This window comes from Crocodylus porosus, unplaced genomic scaffold (assembly GCF_001723895.1).
Source record: "Crocodylus porosus isolate Cpor-Errol unplaced genomic scaffold, CroPor_comp1, whole genome shotgun sequence".
Lineage (NCBI taxonomy): Eukaryota > Metazoa > Chordata > Crocodylia > Crocodylidae > Crocodylus > Crocodylus porosus.
In genome coordinates this window covers 18,933,487-18,954,357 of record NW_017728923.1, presented here as the reverse complement: position 1 = coordinate 18,954,357, position 20,871 = coordinate 18,933,487, and the positions used below count along the sequence as shown (strand labels likewise).

At 43.5% G+C, this 20,871-nt stretch overlaps 1 protein-coding gene across 1 annotated transcript; it reads right to left on the bottom strand.

Annotated features, from left to right (window-relative positions):
• Nucleotides 1-2,041: 2,041 nt before the first annotated feature.
• RRN3 (RRN3 homolog, RNA polymerase I transcription factor) lies at nucleotides 2,042-19,169 on the bottom strand. The gene is made up of 17 exons (XM_019540147.1): nucleotides 18,986-19,169; nucleotides 18,543-18,599; nucleotides 17,336-17,425; nucleotides 17,120-17,249; nucleotides 16,752-16,811; nucleotides 14,722-14,785; nucleotides 14,244-14,313; nucleotides 13,444-13,542; nucleotides 12,992-13,087; nucleotides 11,662-11,800; nucleotides 9,552-9,682; nucleotides 7,519-7,649; nucleotides 6,918-7,102; nucleotides 6,158-6,266; nucleotides 4,680-4,832; nucleotides 3,704-3,791; nucleotides 2,042-3,230 (listed from the first exon to the last, which is right to left on the bottom strand). Exons 1-17 carry the CDS (start codon nucleotides 19,079-19,081, stop codon nucleotides 3,069-3,071), a joined length of 1,860 nt encoding a protein of 619 aa, XP_019395692.1. The 5' UTR covers nucleotides 19,082-19,169; the 3' UTR covers nucleotides 2,042-3,068.
• Nucleotides 19,170-20,871: the final 1,702 nt, after the last annotated feature.

Sequence of the window (20,871 nt, the reverse complement as noted above, 5' to 3'; positions counted from 1 at the left end):
TTTGACCCCAGTACTCTTTCCTGCCATGGCAGGGGGTTGGACTTGATGATCTGCTCAGGTCCCTTCCACCCCTGCTAACTATGAAACTATGAAAAGTAGCTACGTGACTTAAACATCTAGTACTTAACTAGGGCTCACTTTTTAGTATTACAACATGTATGTTGTCTTCTAGAGGCCCGAAGTCCACGTGTCAGAGAGCTTTCTAGACTAGGGGTTGGCAACCTGTAGTTCATGAGCGGCATCCAGCCTGCAGGCCGTGTCCAGCCCTCAAGAGACTTTGGATCTGGCCCATGTGGCCATGGCTTCAATGACAGCTGGCCACAGGAGGCTCCCTGGATTGCCAGGGGCTGCCCTGCCACACTGCAGCTAAGCAGCTTTGTTTGGGAGGGGGCAGGGTTGCCTCTCCCTGCTGCAGCTGAGTGAGCGGGGAAAGACCAGTGGCTGCCCTAATGCCCAAGTGTAACAGGGAACCCCAACCCCTGTAACTAGGTGGGTTTGAGTGGGAAAAGGGCCAGGGATCAGGCAGCTAGTGAGGCAATTAGCTGCACCTGGTACTGGGGAAACAGACAAAAGGTTGAATGCAGTGGCCAGAAGGGGGCTGGGTCCCTGAGCTGCCAGGCAAGGAGCTCCTGTGTAAATTGGCTGCAGGAGGTGGGCTGGTCTGTACCCAGGCAGAGCTAGAAAGCTGTGAAGAATGAGCCAAGGTAAATGCCTAGGCTGCAGGGAAGTATTAACCCAGCGTTGTGTGGAGTTTGTTTTACAGTCATGGCATTGGCATTTAGGTTTTGGCTAGATCTGCTGGTGGGAGCCATAGACAGGGGTGCTGGAGGCCGTTTCTCTGCAATAAGCACCAGAGGTCAGGCTGAGAGACAGGGAAAGGAAGGGGCATGGGGACCATTAAGGTGCAAGGGGCCCTAGGAAAGGGGATTGCTGCTTGGGTGAGGCTAAACCCCAGAGGGTGAGGTCTTGAACACATAGGCCCAGGTGAAGGGTGTGGCCAGACAGAAAGAGGGGGCTGAAGCTGGGACTGCCAAGACACTGACAAGTGCCACAAAAACCTACAGGGTGTGTCCCCCTCAAAGGGGAAGTATCATGATGAGGCAAAAAGGCCCCACGTATGGCCAGAATAGTTCCCCCCCCCCCCCGACTACAGACACTCAAGTATCACACCCTCCACCCTACTCCCATTTATGTACATAAATAACCTCAAAGGTGTGGCAGGAAAGTGCTGGGAGAAGAGGAGGAACTGGCACATGGGGCATACCTGGACCACATGTAATATATTAACGGTTAGCTAAAAGACTGAAGTATTATATGTTGGAAGTTGTACATTGTTTGCTTCTCAAAAGGTGGGGCTTATAATGTTAAGGGCACTGGTATCACATGGAATAAAATATATATACAAATATGCACTTTGTGGCACTCTGGAAATCACTCTTCCCTTTGTTGCAAGGATACTTTCATGTTAGGAGGGAAGACAAGTTATTTCAGATGCAAACTTTTTATTACTCCAAGAATGATGGCATAAAGAATAAAATATTTTTGAAGAACTGCACAGACAAAACTTAAGGAAAAAAATGGTCATCAAGTGACAGGAGCACATGGACTTTACTAGACTGTTCCCAAACCTCTCTCATAGAAAATGTCCCATTAATTGTGTCCCAGTCTTTCAAAAGGAAATTGCCAGAATTGGGCACTCCTGAAACCCCCAATTCCTACAGCATGTTTTTTTTCTACTATGTATACTTCTACACAGTCCAGTCTGTCTTGTACATACATTAATTCAATTATGTACAAATATATGGTTTGTAAGTATCTGGGTGTATCAAGACGTGTTTCCATTCCCATCCCATCTATGGAATCTTGAAAGTCTAGCAACAAGTCTAAATAAAAAAAAAAAAAAGTACAAAACCCAGGCCAGTGCAGTTGCAGCAACCTAAAGACAAGAATCTGGACCAAAATAATTAATTATTTTGAGTTCCCAGAACAACATATTCTCATGTGTCAAGAAACATGGTCATCTAATTGAAATGCTAGGCAGTTTTTCCAGAAATCATCCACGTTTATTTGAGCCTCTTGACTCAAAGCCAAACAATTATGTAACAGAAAACAGTTATGCTGAAGTAAGGCAAATCTCTGCTATGATGCAGGAGGAAAGGAGGAATCATATCACTTCTCTTCTGAGGTTTTCCAGTTTCAAGTTTTACATTTTAAAATCACACTCCAAAAAACAGGACTTGCACAGTGCTTTTCAACTCAACTCTAGAGCTCAATACTCTACACAACACTTCTACAGAACAACCATCTGTAGGTCAAACAAGCAGACATTAAGCTTTTCTCTTTGTTACTTATGCATGATGATGGTTTGAGGTGGTAAATTTTATTTTATTTTTTTTTAATGAGGAAATTCAGAAGGGGGAGACTTTGTTCCAACTAAATCTTTTTCAGTGATAATACCCAGCATTTGCAAAGCACTTCCTACCATCAAAATACGTTACCAGCTACTTCCATCAACTGACAGAAGCAGCTAAGGTAGAGAAGCAAAGCAACTCATGAAAGGGAGTCACTGTTTTGCTGAATTTAGAGTTTAGTCCATGGTTTTTATCTTGGGCTCAGACAAAGAGAAGGGGAAAAGGGGAACAGAAAACTTACAGACCCATCAAAACACAATATAAACATCAGAAGCAAAATCCTGGGCCTAGTGAAGTCGTTGGGAAAAGAAGCCAAGACTTCCTTTTAAAGATATAGATATATATATTAGAAGTGAAAAAATACACACAAGCTTTTTAAAGTCAAGGGAAAATGCCTAAATTATATAAAAATCTATTTCAATATGAAATGTGTAAAATATTGCACATTTTATTCTCTAGTCTCTTCTGGCAACATATGAAATTATCAGAACTCATCTTAGTAGAAACAACAGTTAAAAAGCCAAGTTAGCTTTCCTCCCTGTTTAATACAGTTCAAAGAAAAAAAAATGAAAAAAACCCCTTGAGTTTGTAAAAAGACAGAACAGATTTCCCGATTGAAAATGCACGTAGCTTTTGCCTCTCAACTTGCAGTTTCAGTCAGAGGTGCTGCTGTACATATGTTCCTGGTGGGGGGGTTCCTAGGCTGCTTGGTGGACTCAGAATATTTGAGTCATACGAACTTGGAGTAATTCCAAGCATGCCATCATTCTGAGGAGTCTCTCCTTTCAAGAAGTCATCATCTTCGTCTTCAGTTGTATTCTGCACAAAGAAGAGGCCAAATGAGAAGAGGGAGGCACTACAATGACTTGTCATTTTCGCTCCTGAGTTAAATAAATACTTAGCAGAAAGAGTAATCAGAACTTCAAAGCAGCTTTACTAGGGGAGTATTAGTGCTATAAAGAAGGATGTCAAACTCACTCCTGCCCCAGGCCAAATCCACAGGGCCAGCAGCACCTGCGGCAGGTCAGAGTTGAGGCAATGTTGCAGGTCCACAGGTCCGAGGGTGGCCAGTGGCACAGGCTGGCACTCAGTCAGCAATGCAGATCTAGAGGCCTGCCAAAAGGTCCACAACTGTCAGGGTCTAGAAAGCCCAAATTCTGCACCCTCCAGCTTCCAGTAGCCCACCAGGCTACCAGTGGATCAGATGAAACAATTCCATGGGGCAAATGTCAAAGCAGCTAATATAAAAACGTTAACCAAATCTGAACCTGTATATTTTGACAATAAATTACCTTTTTAATGGGTTTTGTAAGGTCCTGGAGATCTTCAGCACTCAGTTCTTCCCAAATCTGATAAAGAGGATCAATATTCTTCTTTGACCTGAAAACAATACAGATGCTTAATAGACTTGAACCCAAGTAATTGTGAATTAAGCACTTCAGTTTATACATTTCTCTAGTGCGTGTCAATGGATTATACACTTCACAGATATATCTCTGTAAGGTAGGCTAATCTATCTCCATTTTACAGATGGGTAAGAAGTTACACAGAGAAGATCAAATGGTTTGGCTTGAAAGCAGAGCATGAGAGAGATTCAGGCACTAAATCCACTACTCACAATGATGTATTTTAACCAAGTAGCTAGTAATCCCTTGGGCAAGTACAATCCTCTTCTAATTTATAACCCGCAGGCTTCTTCACACCAGTTTTACTCTTTGGAACAAGGTCTCACTGCAGCCCTTCTTGCGCCTTGAAAACTGTTCTTCTCACAAGAGCTACCAAGCTCATTCTCTTCATGTATTAAAGCAGCCAACATGCATAATGCCAAGCGTATAAACATTCTTGATAAATAAGGCTGAAAAGAGACCATTCACATCTAAGAGGAAAACAAGCCAAATCCCATCTTGCACAAGAAAGTATAAGAAACCATCCACTGGATCACAATACAATGCTTCGTTGTTGCAATCTTGCAAATTAAATAGGGGTAGCTAAAGAAGTCTTACCTAATCTAACCTCCTACTGAAGCCAGACGGATGGGAAGGTGGACCTGACATTCTACACCCTACAGTGTAGACAGACTTCAGGTTTCAAGCTTTTGGCAGTGCTAAATCTAAAAACGTCTTAAGTCACATTCTGTACTTCCACATAATACAACAATCGGGTGCTTAAAGAACCAGAAAGACAAATATAATTCAGGAAATCTTGAACAGTGCCTTAAAGTATGAGTTTTCTGTAAGGCAGAAATTAGTATAGATTTCAAATACAAACCTTTTGAGAATGTAAGGATCAAAAGGAAAAAAACTATCAAGTGGATTAGTGCAAGCCTGTACAGAATCACCACCATTGCTGCTTCTAACAACCGGTAAAAATTGCCTGTTGTTCCTCTCAATTATGGTGTAGCAGAACACCAACTGGTACTTCCTTAAAATAAAAAAGCAAACAAACAAAATGAAGCAGTGAATGGTTACACTTACCAACTACATGGAAAGCAAATCATTTCACAAGATACTAAAACTGATCAAGGTTTATTTCACTAATATCAAAGTTGTAGCTCAAACTTCCCTTTTCAGTTTGATGACCAACAACAAGTCTTAAACACAATCAGAATACATTTGAGCTCACAGTCTCCTCTTTAATCCCCAACAGAACCAATGACTGCAATTTGTACCATCATAAAGCAATGGAGCAGTTCTTGTGAACTAGAGCATCTCACTGGATCTGACTGTGACAGGGCACCTACCATGCCTATCACTAAGAGGGGAAGAGGCTGCTTGAGAAGCAGCTTGCAGGTGTGGCAGGGGCAAATAAAGAGTCACATGACCGGGGGGGGGGGCGGGGGCTTCAAGCATATAAGTCCAGGGCCTCAGCTGGTCAGAGAGTCTAGCCTTGAGAGTCATGGAAAGAGGAGCTCCTGCGCAGAAGGGCTTCTGGGCAACACCTGAGCTGGTGGTAAGCAACTCTGGTGGTTTGTGGAAAGAAGAAAAGGGAAGTCAGAAGGTCCTAGCTGGGCCTGAAGGGAGAGAAGGCGAGGCAAATGTCAACAGGGCCAGGGAGCCTGATGGTCTCAGTGGACCCAAGATAGAGACCAAAGCCAAAGAGCAGGGCCACAGCCAAATGGTCATGAGAGCAAGGAGGGTCAGGGACCCATAGCTTGCAAGAGGTGTAAGGCAGAGTCAGCTACTCAAAGCCCAGGAGGGTTGAGTGTCAACAGGGTCAGGGAGCCTGAAGATCTTACTGGCCCAGGGGTTAGGCCAGAGATGGGCTGAAGGCCAAAGAGGGCTACAGCCAGAGACAGGTGGGGCCAGGGGAGCTTGAGTCTCAGCTGGTCTAGGAGCAGGGCCAGGGCCCAGACAGAGAGGCCAAAGCTTGGGGGTCATTGCTGGAGACCAAGGAACCCATAGGCCAGGAGGGGTGCATGTCAGCAGGAATAAGTAACATTTCATCGAAGTGTGGCAGGTGAGGAGAAGGGGAGAGTACCCAAAGAGAGAAACTAGACAAGGGCTTGAGGGGCATCACAGCCACCCCTGGAGTTGAACCCTGTTACACTGACCTCATTATGAGCTAGTTTCACTTAGCTTGAAATATGCATACTATTATAATGATGACATGATTTATTTTACACAATATGTAGCACTTGCACAAACATACAAGTTTACAAGAAAGTTAATCTTTGAACTATTAGACTATGGTCTACATACATAAAATCGACATAAACCGTAGAAAATTTAAACTGGAAAAACAGTTACCTGGTAATGGCCGCAAACAAGTTAACAACAGAAACCAAGCAAATCTTCAGGGGATTCAGTTGACACATGACGATGCGTTCAAAATTTAAGTTCTGCAGGTATGCCAAACCTTCAAAATGAGAATTATTTGCAAATAAGTACACAAGAGTTTCAGACACTGCTTTCCCAGATTCTTAGCTAGTGGTTCTCAATTTGAGGCCAATCCTCAAGGTTGTTCATTGGTCACCATATACCCATATTCAATTTTTCATTGAAAATTATTTTTCATGGCTTTTTATTCCAAGAATAGAGCTGGACCAGACTGTAGCTTACACTGAAGCAGCAGACTACTCTATGCTTAGGCACAGAGGGCATTCCTAATGCCAGGAGCATTGGAGCATACACTAGGGATACTCTAGTCACATGCCCTGCACCAGAGCTGAGGTAAAGGGACAGAACCACTGTAAATGATAATTGATATACCACGAAGGGACACCTCTATCAGATTAAATGCTGGTCAGCTAAAGGCACTCAATAGTGGGGCTGTGAGTCTGGCCCACAGACTTTATCTGCTTTGTCTTGACTGGCTAAAGAACAAGCTGCCCTGATGTCACGTTCCAATAAAAATCCATAAGATCTTAGTTTGTTTAAAATGGAGTAAGGTAAGCATCTCAGAAGCCACTTGACTGAACCAATTATTATTTAAATCATCCAACACTTCCAAAGGTTGCAAATGAAATGCGTTTACATTTTCCATTGCTGTCTCTTCTAACACACTCACCTTTCCTTAAGTTGCCATCTAAAAGCTGCCTATGGCGGAAAATGAAAGTATAGAAGACAGCTTGGCAAGTGGAGTAAAACGGTCCATGTAGAGCCACATCACAGTAAGCATTTGTCCCTGCATCCTGACTATCAATATATCTGTGCAGCCAATTAACCAACAGGTCCAGGCATGCTTTCACTGTGCTACAAGGGAATATATTGAAAAAAAAAAAAAAAAGGAGAAAATCAGTCTGGTAGGTGTCAAAGATAAAACACGAATATTTAAGACCTCAGTGTGCACAGTACATACAAATGCAAGTATGGAAACAGTTTTAAAATTAGATTCCATTGCCAGGGTCTTGCTCCATGGCCTTTGATAACCTCACCTTAAGTCTCAACAGATATTTCATAAACAAAGTGCTTGGAAAACTTCAAGAGAATCCCACAGGGAGTAAGAACATAGACAAGAAGAGTAAGAACATAACTCAGATATGGATCACTGGCAAAGTGGCGGACAGGGAGAAAATGGGGCTTAGTACCATTCTGCACTTTCCTCCAGCAGACACCAAACTGTTTGCTTTAAACAAATGATATTTAAATGATCTAGCGAAACTACTTACACAGTTGGAATAAACGTAGCCCTTGCCAAGAAGCTGCCAATATAATTTCCAGCTGTTTGTCTGATCACTGCAGGATTATTTGGATCCTGCAGTATCTTCCAAAGATGGTCTAAGAATGCTTCTGCAAACCCCTGCAAACAAGACAAGGTACATGCAATCCATTAATCCCAAGGCTAATACCATCTCTAAACAGACACCCAGTGCTGAAGCCAACTGTTTACAGATAGCCAACAGAAACTCACTTATCAGGATAAAAAAAAAAAGCTTCCAGAACCAAAAAAATGCCTGTAATTAATCATAATGACAGAGAACAAGTACCATTGAACTGAGCCCCTGTAGGCGTTGCATATTCCTCTTATTATGCTTTAAAGAAGTTCTGTACTTTGTTAAATGCAGGAAATATATTGGCAGACCCAGTGGGTTTTTTTGCTTAAGAAACTAAAGGCAAGCTGTAGAAGAAAAGGGTGAACGCAACAAAGATCCTGGCCTAAATAAAAGGGGTAATACATATACCAGCTCCAAGTCATTTTTAAGCCATGTAAGAAAAGCCATAATACACTGTTCCGCAGACTCCAGGCTCCAGCTGATTTAAAAGTTCCAATCACTTGTGATAGAACTGAATAAGCAACCTATAGTGGAGAGGTTATGCAGCAGGACGGCCCCTAGGGGTGCTGTGACCTCCCCTAGTGCCCTTGCCTACCGTGCCAACCTGGGCTTTGAATGCACCCTCTATCTCGTCCGCCACATCTTTGATCTTAGTATAGGTTCAATTAGGGAGGCTGCCTTCCTGCCCTTCTTGGCACGGGGCCAGTCTTACTATACCGGGCCTTTGGTTCGAGTCCCTGTGCTGGTCCTCTCCCAGGGCCAACTCGATACACGCGCGCCCTCCTGGGATGGCTCTCTGATTGCGCCCCTTCTCGCCCAGCCCGGACTTCCCAATGGGCTTATTCCCCTCTCGGGGCTTCATATCTCACAGGCAGTGCCCCACCCAGGCCTGCCTCCCTTATGTTCCGCAGCCACCCGCGTACTGGCCTGCACCCCGCGTGCCCCGCCCGCACTCGAGGCTGTGGTCACGCCTCTCGAGCTCCGTGCCCGCACTCGGGCCTGTAATCGCGCCTCTTGCGCTCCGCTGCCCCGCCCTGGGGCCTGTAATCACACCTCTCGTGCTCGTCACCTGCACTGGGCCTTCTATGCCCCCGCTGGGGCCCTTGCTCGCACTCCTTGCGCTCGCTGCCCACACTCGGGCCTTCTATGCCCTCACTGGGCCCTTGCTCGCCGCTCGCTGCCCACACTCAGGCCTCCTATGCCTGCACATGGGCCTGTGGTCACGCCTCTTGCACTCCCTGCCCGCACTCGGGCCTGTGTATGCCCGACTCAGGCCTACGCCCCGCTGGGGCTCCTCCCAATTGGGACTTCCAATTGGGGCCTGTCCCGGTAGTGCCCATGCTGGGCTGGGGTCGGGACCCCCCCACTGCTTCGACCCACCTTCCTAGGCCCGCGCCCTACTGGACTCTCCTGAAGTCACCCCAATGGGCTGGGGTCGGGACAACCCCACAATGCGGCACCCTCTGTGGTGCCAGCAACTCCCCCACCTTACTGGGGAGCTCCTGCTGAGGCCTCCTCCACCCCTACAGCCTCGCCTGGTCCTCCGGTGGCTGCCAGAGGGGAACTGTCTCTGGCCTCAGCCTTCCCTCCTTATGAAGGGCAAGCCTCACCCCCTGGCAGTCAGCTGATCTAATCAGCTCCCATAACAACTGCCACCTGCTGCCTTAATAAGTGGCAGCTAAGCCATTTTCTATCTTCAGTAGCAGGCATCCTAGTGCCCTGCTACAGGTTAATAATAAGGAATGTGGAAAGAGAGAAAGAAACTAAAGAGACGTATGCTAATGCCCCTTTCCATTCCCTAGATATGGAGTGGAATTAGGATTTCAGGTGAATCAATGTAACTTGACAACTCCTTAAGCTAAAAAAGGGGAAAAGGTCTAAAATACCATAGAAGAACTACATTCTATAAAGCCTATGCTGTTACTCACCAATTTAAAACTGCAGATATAAAACATGAAGTACTGTACATGACACAAAGCATGGGTTGGTAAAATGAGTTTGTCAAAGATGGTAATTAGATCCCGATATAAGCCTTTTGTATTGCTGATATCAAGTGTGCCTGTAAGACAAAAAAAAAAAAAAAAAAAAAGATTCCAGTGGCTCTTTGCTCTTCCCCAGAATTGCAACGTGTACTTAAAGAAATGCTGCCAAGCAGATCAGTCTCCAAACATAAGGAGATCTAAAGACATAATATCACAGAAATACTTCCTGATATTTGAGCTGCAAAAGTTTTTTTTGTATCTATGTATATATTTGCCAGTGCCAAAAAACATGAAAACATTACAATACTATGTCACTGAAGTGAAAAAGTGAATAGGTAACTTAATGTTATCAGAACATGGGAGGAAAGGGGGAAAAAAAAAAAAATCAGAGAGTAAATCTGATTTGTAGACATTCTTTCTTGTTAAAAAATCTACAAGGTTTAATATCAGAAATTTAAAGTACAACTGTCCATCTACCATTGTTCCTTTAAGAGACAAAAAGTTAGAATTTTCCTTTGCATTTCAATAAAGTATTTAAATTCCAGTTTTAACTAGTGATTAGTAGGGCTGTGTGAAGCTTTGGTTGCCGATTTGATTTGGGGGAGATTCGGCCCAATTCAGTGGCCGAATTGAATCAGACCCTTTAATTTCTCCAAATTGAATCAGAACCCTCCAAATCAATTTGGAGAGATTCAGAAATATTCAACGATTTGGACATAAGACAGAGTTTTAAATGTTTTTTTCTACATACCTCGGTACCAGGTGGCCTGCGAATGCCGAGATGATGGGGCAGACGCAGCATCCCACAGGAGTATGGGAAGATCCCCAGCATACTCAGCAGCAGACCCAGAACTGGACCAGACAGCACTTCTGGTTGCACTTCCAGATCTGCCGCGGAGCACGAGTGCACGCCCCCCCGGGGAACTGGTCCCAGTCCACTTCTGGGTTTGCCACTGAGCATGTTGTGCTCCTGTGGGATGCTCCATCTGCCCCAACATAGCAGAGTTCTTGAGCTGCACCTGGTACCTCGAGGTATGTAGAAAAAGCATTTAAACCTGCGTCTATGGCCGAATTGCTGATTCTCTGAATCAGCATTGAATCTTCAGATTCGGCCAAATCAAAAAAGGACAGTGATCTGAATCAACAAACTGAATCACTGTCCCTGATTCGGGCCAAATCGAAATCTGAATTGAATACGGCCCATTTTACACACCCCTAGTGATTAGGTGGGGTTGTTTACCTTATATATACAAAATTGTAAAAAGGAATCTATCTTTCTGATTATCAAAGTGAATACTGAAGAAGCATCAAACATTAAATCTTACTTATAACTCCTCAGCAAGTTCCTGAAGCACACAACATTCACCTTAAGAAAACTTTACAGTGCTAATACAAAGCAGCTAAGGGACAATATATGCCCCATATGTGTGTTCTCTCTCTCTCGCGCGCGCACACACACACACACACACACACACACACACGCACACAGAAATTAGATGAAAAACAGGAAGGATTCAAAATGACAGATTATGAGAGATTTCTCACTCTTGGTTGTTCATGCCATTCTGGCAAAAAGAGGCTGGAAAGCCAATGGATCTCCCCACAAGGAAATTCTCACTGAAAAAGAAAACAGTAGCTCCTACATTAACTCTCACATAGTGGCTGGTATAAGGGACATGTCAAGCTATGAAGTGAGTGCTAACAGGAGATACACGAGAGATGACTCGTGGAAGTGAAGTAGCACTCTCAGCTAGTGCACTAGCTTCTTGGTGACAAAGCTAGTTGCCAGGTTTTAAAATACTACAAGGCCTTCCAAGAACAGGAAGCCAAAGCTGAGCCTTTGCATCATTCTTCAACTGTGGTTATGTTAAGATGTGGGATACAGCTGAAAATCTAATCTATGTATGCTGCTGAAGAAGACTTCTACAGATGACAACCAGATTCTCATGGTCCAGTCCTGCAGTAGCAGAACTCTCCTCATGTCTACTCGGGGAGTAAGGGGGGGCAGGGAAGGAGGGAAAGGGAGGAGAAACATGTATGATCCATACTTCATTACCATTGACATAGCAGATCTCTTTTATATAAGTAAACAGAATGGTCATCAAAATATCCAAGCGTTCTGCTAGAGGATGGGCCATCACATCACTCTCACTGGAGGCACCTTGGTTTTCTTTTTCTGTTTCTTCATCCTCCTCCTGTGAGATAATGCAGCAATTAAGGATTTCTCTTGCATACTGCAAAAACCCCTAACTTTCTCTATTCCTGTCATAAAGCTTAGTATTATGGATACAATTTTAAAAAATAATCACTGTACAAATGCATACAATGATCACTGCTTTATTGACTATGGGCTTAAGCTTTGATCTCTGCATTAGAATAGATATGTATTTGGATTCATTTCTGGTGTAGACTCCTTTCCTTTAAGAACACATATTGGATATGATGAGTAAATCTCAGACACAATGAGCAGACTAACATTGCAACTGTTTTCAAATATTTACTTTTTCTACCAAGTTTCCAATATTGTACAAGCTGAACTGGACTTAATTTTTAACAGAAATAAACCACACAATGTCAGTCCACAGTTTTATTCTGAATTGTAGATTTTCTCTGGATTTTGTTTTCTTTCAACAGAAGATCAGTGTTGTTTAAATGGGAACTGACAGTGACAATACAGTACCTGGTATTTTCTCTTTCAATGCCTTATCCTAATAACATCAAGTATTATGTATGGGAAAGGAATCAGGTTTCAAAGACAAAAAGCTAGTTAAGCTCTGGGTGTTATTTACAGTTCAATGGAGAATTGTACTCTCGTTTCTGCAGAAAATTTTGACATCCGATTTAACTTCAGTTAAAAACAGAATTCCAAAATCGTCTTGGCTTTTTGCCAGTAGCGTCACAAATCCGCCTGGTTAAGAGTCAGGCAACTTGGGGAGCCAGGTATCTCTGAGAGCTAGCACTCACAAACAGCCAAGAGCCTAGAACACATGGCTAGCCATTAACAGTCCATCTAGCAGTTGCAGCAGAAATCCCACTGGATTTCTGGGAGACTTTCACTGAGATCAAACTGGACCTTCAAAATGTTGCTGATCTGCCAACACTGACATTTCCAAATGGAATATATCAACTAAATTATTCTATCTTTAGTGGTGGTGATTTGGGTGCTGTGTTTCCCCATTAAGTAATTATATTTGTACCTATTAAAATAATAAAGAAGTCAAAAAGCACAATTTAGTTGAAGCTTCAACATTTTCTGACAGTCTAGTTTCTAACATAACAATATTTTATCCCCTTAAGGCTGTGTATCATTGCCACTTAAAGTATTACAGTAAGTTTTCTTAATTTTTATTTAAAAAATTAGAAGTAGTGTCATTAAGACAGCCAACCATGTCAAAAAGTCCTTCTTCTGTGGTTTTTTCCACACTACCAGGGGCATTAGCATTTTCTTCAGCATCCTCAATATCCTGTCGTGGTGTGCTTACCTATATATAAAAATAAGAAAACAGTTTTGTTGGTATTTCTTCTTAAAACAAGTTTGGGAAAAAGTAACCACAATATTTTTTAAATATTATATTGTTGACAGTATGATTGTAGCATTTTGGGTCTAAAAAAGTGCCTTTGTTCACATTTCCATGGCACAAAGGAGTAACATCAAATACCATACATATGTAAAACTATAGTTTAGGATGGAAATTCAGCCTCATATTATAATTTAAGTGGCTCAATCTTAAACCAACAACTGACTGTATTTAATATTATGCCTCAACAAAAACTAACAGTCGCATCATAGCTGGCGTTTAAGAAATAGCAATATTTTAAAAAGTGATTCCACACTTACATCCAGCTTCAATAGTTTTTCAACTATAAGTTCCAGAATTCCAAGTCTCAGAGTTGGAAGATATACAGTAATTCGCAGCAAGTTATGCACATAATATTCCTGTAATACATTATCATGAATTGGTTTTGATTGTTAAGACAGTCTCATTTATTGTAATTTCTAGAATCCCTGAAAGGAGCAAAAACTAACTACAGAAGTACCGAACCAATAAACACAATATCTGAAGTTCTGAAGCAGAAATGGAAGTTGAATATATTACCATTCATTCTAAAGATGGCTAAAAACAAGTTAATGCATAACCCAAACCTCATCATGCTTAAGACATAGGATTTCATATTAAACCGCCCCCCTCTCTGTTTTTCCCCGCTATCCCCATCCCAACCCCAGCTGCCCTCTCAAGCTTCTAGGTCTAAGTTCCCATGGATCCTTCCCACCAGTGACTGAAATGTTTTGACTGAAATTTTCCAAAAACATTGCCTGAAGCAGGCAACCAGCAAGGAAGATTCCTATCCAATGATTAGTTTCTCAACATCAGCAACCAAAAAGAGGGCATTTGAATGAAAACTCTTAATAATTAGTAGTGCATTATATATATGTACTAATATAAATGCAGGAAGCTATAGACGAAAAATTCATCATCCTTGTTGAAATTTCCCCACAGTATTCAAATCAGGAAAGAATTTTTTGTATGCTGTGTGAGAGCTACTGCATCTGTATCGAACTCTGCAAGGAATCAATTATAAAATCTATAGTAATTTTCTAATACTTATACATTTTGAAGACAGATTCATGGCTCTTACCAGGGTACTTTCTGATTTATTAATGAAGGGGAAATTTTCCACAAGTATTGGCAGAAGAAACAACGGTGTTCTGCAATAAAGAAGATACCAAGAACTTTACCCAAAACAGAAAAAAAAGCAAGTACAAATGCTAAAATTTCACCAAGCAGCAAACTAAGCCAGCAGACAATGTATACAGGCAGCAGTATGGAGACTTCTTCGCAGGCAACACCAGGCATCATAGGGCCCAGTTTTCCTTTGATTCAGTATATCCCATGGTTTGATTTGTTCGAGAATTAATGGGATTGTAACTATTGATGCTTAGAAATTATTCAAATTTTAGAGTCAAATGGATGCATTATTCCAAAGTTGTTATATTACAAAGAAGCCTCATGTTAAATGCTAGTATTGCTCACCCAGTTAGCTTAAAGTTTGTCAGTTGGTAAGACCTATGTATTAATTAAAGGGCAAACAAAACACTGTGGGATGCTATACTTACAAAGGCACATATCTTGCTACCGTTTGCAGTGCTCTGTGACATGCTTTAAAGTTTCCAGAAAGGTCTATGAAAAGAGAAATTAATTACAATTAATTACCTTAATCAAGTTAGTGTAAGTACTTTCTACTAACCATCCATTTTTAGTTCACCTAGGAAATTACATTTGCCAAAGTTATTTATCTGAGCCAAATCTCCTTATTGCCAAAAAAAGTTTAGAAGTAAATACACCGAACTACTGTCAAAACAAGGTAATACTACATTCTCCACAACACTGATTTTCAGTTATTTGAGGTATGATTAAATGCTAATGAAGTCCCACATTTTACTAGATTTTCTTAATTTTTTTAAACTACAACTTTTGTAAAATCTTGCAGGCATGAGCATCTATAAAGGTTCTTTGCTAACCTACTTCAGTCATGCAGCAAACTAAACCATTAAAACTATGGGTGCGATGATAAAAGATTTTCTTGGCCAATACCAATAGCTGACGATTAACCAACCATATCAGCTGATGTCAATCTGATAATCGATGTTTAGTAATAGTGCAAAGCACTTTAAACTACTGGCCACTGGGGAGAAGCCACTTCTGCAAAGGTGCCAGGTGCCTAGTGTCATGCTAAGGAATTAAACTGTCCCTTGCGTGGCGCCTTACCCTGCCCGTTCACAAGCCAACTTGTCCATGGCAGCCCCGGCACTCAGCCAGTAACAGCCCCTTTGTTGCTGAGTGTGCACCCTGTGACCGCTCCCTAGTGTTCCCTACCACTTCTGCTGCTTGCCAGGACCTGTTTTTTGCCACAGGTTCAGGCTGGCAGCAGGACGTGGGGACCAGACTATGCTCGCCAGGGTGCTCCAGGCACATGGCCGTAATTATCAGCTATAACCATGGGTGTCTGTTGCCTCTTGAGTCAGGGTAGGCATGTGCCCCACCCCTGACACCAGTCAGCAACTGAGGGAGGGCGGGAGGGAGGGGAGAGAAAGAGGTCCCCTAGCGGCTGATCACGTGGCCGATTTCACTCACCATAAGAGTGGCTGCGCTGGTTCCAGAACTCGAATGGCCACTTCCGAAAGCGGTGCAGATGCTTTCGCTGGCAGCCCCGCTCCCTAGCCAGCGCTCGCGGGGTGGAGCACTGGTGCTCTCGCCTGCCCACCAGCTAAGCGGGGAGTGCGGCTGGGTGCACCAGCGCTCTCAGGGGGTGCACATGCACCCCCTCTGCATCACCCCTGGCTTCAACAACCAAAAAAAGCTAAGAGTCAGTAAGCTCATTTCTCCTTTTAAATCATTGCCAATCCAACAGGCAACCAATATAATGGTACGCAACCCTAATTAAAGTGGTTTTAACTAACTGAAGGGTGGTTCCAAAGAGGTTCCCAGTAGTTGCAGATGACAGAACAAGGAGCAATGGTCTCAACTTGCAGCAAGGGAAGTTTAGGTTGGATATTAGGAAGAATTCTCTCACTAGGAGGATGGTGAAGCACTGGAATGGGTTACCTAGAGAGGTGGTGGAATCTCTGTCTTTGGAGGGTTTTAAGGCCCAGCTCAACAAAGCCCTGGCTGGAATGATGTAACTGGGGATGGTCATGATTTGAGCAGGAGGTTGGACTAGATGACCTCTTGAGGTCCCTCCCAACCCTAATTTTCTGTGATTCTAAAATATTGCTAAAAGTTGTCTTCAACCTTTATATCAATACTATTTAGTAAAGGACTTAAGATACTGAAAAAAAACCCCAAAATCTACCTGAATAAAATTAACAAATTTAATTCCTCGTCATGACACTAAAGCTTTGGAATAGAAAGTCAAATTTCCCAAGCATTCACCTCAAAGGATTTGGAAGCAGCTAGGGCCAGGTGATGATGCACTTAATTTCAATAGGAGTCATGTGCATTCAAGTACATGGGATCCTCCTACTCTTCAGTGTGCATGGCTTCATGCAGGTTTTGTACCAGTACAATTACATTACAGCAGCAATGAAAAGTTCTGCATAGAAGGAGTAATACAAATAGCAGCAAACCACACTGCTTGAGTACTCACTTTCTTCATCATCATCAGAATCTGAAAAATCCACACCATCTTCCCTTACGATTACTTGAGCTGGTAAGAAAGAGAACTATTAGTGCATAACTATAAAAAGTGTAGAGATGACAGCCACAAGTTAAAGTATCATCAGAACAATATTTTCACCAGAACTACCTGGTGAAAACCCACAATATCTACATTACATCAAAACAAGAAAAGAAGTTTTCTTCTACTCAAGAAGCCAGAAAAATTTTACACACTATATCTAGTTTTAGGCTAATTTCTTATAAAGTTTGACCTTATACATATTCTCTTACTCCAAGTTATTTTAGTAAAAAGAGTGTGAATTATCCCATTTAGAATAAAATGAATTAAAAACTTACTAGGTACAAAATGTGAGACAATCATGCGGAGGCAGGGTCTAAGATAGATACTTTGTGCTGATACCAGGTTACCCAGAAAATCTAAATATTCCTCCACCACATCCTGGCTTCTTCTCAACCATGGCAGCTTCTGCAGGCAGTTAGAATAATGATGTGAAACATACAGACATTTTGAGATTAAACATTTATTTCTATATATTATGAGTGGCTACTTACCAACAAAATGCTGACCAGCTCCTCCACGTCTTTTGTCAAGTGCACAACAGAAGCTCGGAATTCATGCAACCAGTTAATGATCTGGGCATCCTTATAAAAACAGACAATAAAGTAGAGCAACTGCATTAATATAAAAACCTTTAAAACCCAAATAAACATGAGAATTACGATTAAGGAGGCAGTTTCTACACCTGCATGTTAGGAATGTCACCCACTACTCTTCCTCCTGCACAAGGCACACCAATACCAGAGTAGAGAAAGGTGGAAATTGCAAATCCACCCATAGTTGCTGAACACAGTTCTCTTTCAAAACCCAAGATGAGTGGATTTATCACACTGAATGTAATAGCTAAGTAGGGGAACTACACGGTACTCTAGACACTCCTTGTAGACCTAAATCTAGTCCCAGTCCTCCCAGCTGTTGGGCACAAGGAACCCTTGGACGTATCACCCATCTGTTCTCTAAAAGGAGGTGACTTTGTGCTCCAACTGTCAATTGGTTGTTCCTAAAGTCCTTTCCCTGAAAGAAAAAAGCCTGACATCTTATTCCAACCATCGTCCTTAAATAGACATGGGCACACACCTGTGATCCTATTCCAACCTTCTCAAGCCTCTGCAAAACAGTTACTGCAAAAAATGGATAGATCTTGTCTCTTACTGACTTTTTGCAACTTAGTCGTATGACTAAGATGATGGCATGTAGAAAAGTAAACAAGTTAACACTTCTTCAGAGACCTGAATGAGGTCCAACAGGATTACACTTGGAATAAGCAGAACAGGATTATTCCCAAGTCTGGAGCAGGTGCTGAACTAAAAGGATAAGTTTAGAATTATCAGGGAATTGCCAGGGAAACACAGCCTAAAACTCTGTGGTCTGGAAGGAATGGAATATAAGCTGCCACCTGAATAAATGTAATAATAATGGCCTGACTCCAAGCGGAGTGCTCTAAAAGAAGCCAGGAGGGATCAAAGGTGTAGCTGATCTGGAAACTGAAGACTTCTGTCACTGCAAAGTTAACACAGAGTAAAGATACCTGAAAGCCAAGAAACGCTTCCTGAGAACTGATCAAGCACCAAGAAATCTATTGGGGTGGGGGAGTTTTAAAATCATGTTTAAAACACAACAGCCATACTTTGCCTCATAATTAAATGTACTCCTGTGAAACAACCACAACTATCAGAACTCCCCGCTACAAAAATGTTTCACCTTTATATCCGGATCCGACAGCTGATGCTTTAACAACTCAAAGTCAGCAGTTTCTCCCTGGAGCAAATGTGAAGGGGAAAGAAAACAGAGGCACATTCAGTTTCCCATGACAGAGCACAACTCCGGTCCCGCGTTCCCCATCTGAAACGCAAGCTTCCTCCTCTGTTACTATGGACAGCTTAGAAGATCCCTGGCAAAAGCCAGAAAAGCCATAAAGCGGCAGCAAGGGTCACAGTTTCTCTCTCCCCTGCTGCACCCTCCCAACTGCTAAAGTCTCACTGGGACTTCTTTAGGGGGCAATTCCCTTCTGCCCACCCATCCCCTACGTTTACTCAGAGAACCCCGAGGAAGCACCCCGCCAGCACCCCGGGGACCGAGGGCGATAAAGGAGGGGGGAAGAAGCAGCTTTTCATCATCCCCGGGACAAGCCCAGGCGCCGTCACCTGCTCGTGCTTCAGCAGGACGTCCCTCAAGGTCCCGCCGAACCGGACCGTTTTCCTGAGCGGGGAGCCGAAGAACGCGCCTCCCTCCATGGCCATAACGGTCAGACCGGCCGCCTCGCGTGCAGCCCACGGCCAGGTGGGCACGGTAAAGACACCCTCACCCCCGGCCGCCGGGCCCGTCCTGCTCCTCGCCGCCAGCCGCGCGGCCGAGCCCCGCCATGCCTCCGCCTGCGGGCCGGAAACGAGCGCGGAGCCCCCCAGGAAGTGACGCACAGCCCCTCTACCAGCATAGGACGGCTGGCACTTTGGCAAGGCGGCCGCTCTGGTTTCTCCTCTTGCTGCCCGTAGGAGGACTGGGGGCGGGGATCTTGGGCAAGCCCGTGGCGCTGTGGGAGGTGACGCGTCCTCCTCTCCGCTTCCCAGGTTTTTCCTCAGAAGTGTCCGGGAGCCCCCATCGGTCCCCGTTTGCGCCGCCCGGCTCCTTCCCCTCGCCCCGTGTCCGAGCCTCAGTGCCAGGGAGCTGGGCCCGGGTCAGGGCCGGTTCCCGGGGCCCAGGGCAGCAATGTGAGGCATCCCGTCCTCAGCCTGGGAAGGGCGGGGCAGGTCAGGAGGGGCTTTGGGGACCTTCCGTCCAAAGGGAGAAGGGCTCTCGGACCAAAGCGCCCCCAAACTACTGTGCCTAAATTTAAAAAAAAGTTATGATGATAAGAGCCGCAATTTCCATTATTGAGCAAAATTACATCCTGCCAGGACTGAAAAGATTTGAGATCCACCAGGAAAAATGTTCGTGGCAATTCCAGATGCTACGTTATAGGTGAGAACAGTTAATGGCCTGAAATGACCTCTGTAGCTTCGGGGGAATAAGTTGTAACAAAAAAATAATGTACTTAAGACGTACACAAAAACTAGAACTATTGGTTCCAAAATGAGACCTTTTATTAGACCAACTGGTAAATCACAAGAAAATTGTCCTTTTTCTGCAAGCTTTCAGGATCAAAAGTCCCTTCATTAGGCTCTGGTAACAGTATAGATGGTACAAGATGGTAAAAAGTCCCCATAGGTAGGAAATAAACTTCATTTCTGCACAGAGGGAGCTGAAGACACAAGACTGTCCCACAGGGTCCGTGAGAGGGTCTTTGTGAGCTGTGCTGAGCAGCTCTTCAATGTGTAGATCTGGTAGATCTATGCATCATTTTGTACCTACAGCACACCTAGTTGAACTCCTGCTCCCTGCCAATCCTTTCATAGTATCTGATCAAGTGAGCTGTTGATTACAAAAGCGAATGCATCTCTGAATTAGTAGATAAGGCTTCTCTCTGCCCTGCCTTCTGCCCGGAGCAGGCGTGGCATACTACAGCATTCCAGCAACTGATATAAAGCCATGCGATTCTGGTGCCTTTCCCACTTCTAGTATTCAAACAACACACCGCTATTTATGATGAAATATCACTGAGTAAATTTGCTGGAGAGGCAAGCTAGCTGTTCATTTCCTTTAAACCCCAAAGAACAAATAATACTCTTATTCTCCAGGTAATTCACCTAAAATAGCTCTAGCAATTTGCTAGATTATGCCATAGGCTTTGTTCTTCAGTCCATTGTATCTTTGCTTACTACACTCCAGGTATGGGGGCAGTCTGTTTTGAAAGAAAGTACAGAACATGCAGTCAGAAGTGGTCTGACAAAGTTAGTGCTCTCAGTTCATTTTCTGGTGGATAAATGTCCATATTAAAAGAACAAGTTGAAGTAATGACTATTTGCAGCAAAGTTAGAAAGATTGAATAGATCAGGAGTGGGCAAAATGTGGCCTGGATGCAGGCTGCCAGGCCATTCTATCCGGCCCATGGGGCTCCTAAAAATTTAGAAAATTAATATTTATTTGCCCCTGG

Coding starts and splice junctions, on each gene's coding strand:
- RRN3 (XM_019540147.1), bottom strand. CDS start 19,081: ATGGCCATGGAGGGAGGCGCGTTCTTCGGCTCCCCGCTCAGGAAAACG. Junction 17,250..17,335: donor AGCTGGTCAGCATTTTGTTG/GTAAGTAGCCAC, acceptor AACTGCCTGCAG/AAGCTGCCATGGTTGAGAAG. Junction 14,314..14,721: donor GTAGCAAGATATGTGCCTTT/GTAAGTATAGCA, acceptor TCTTTATTGCAG/AACACCGTTGTTTCTTCTGC.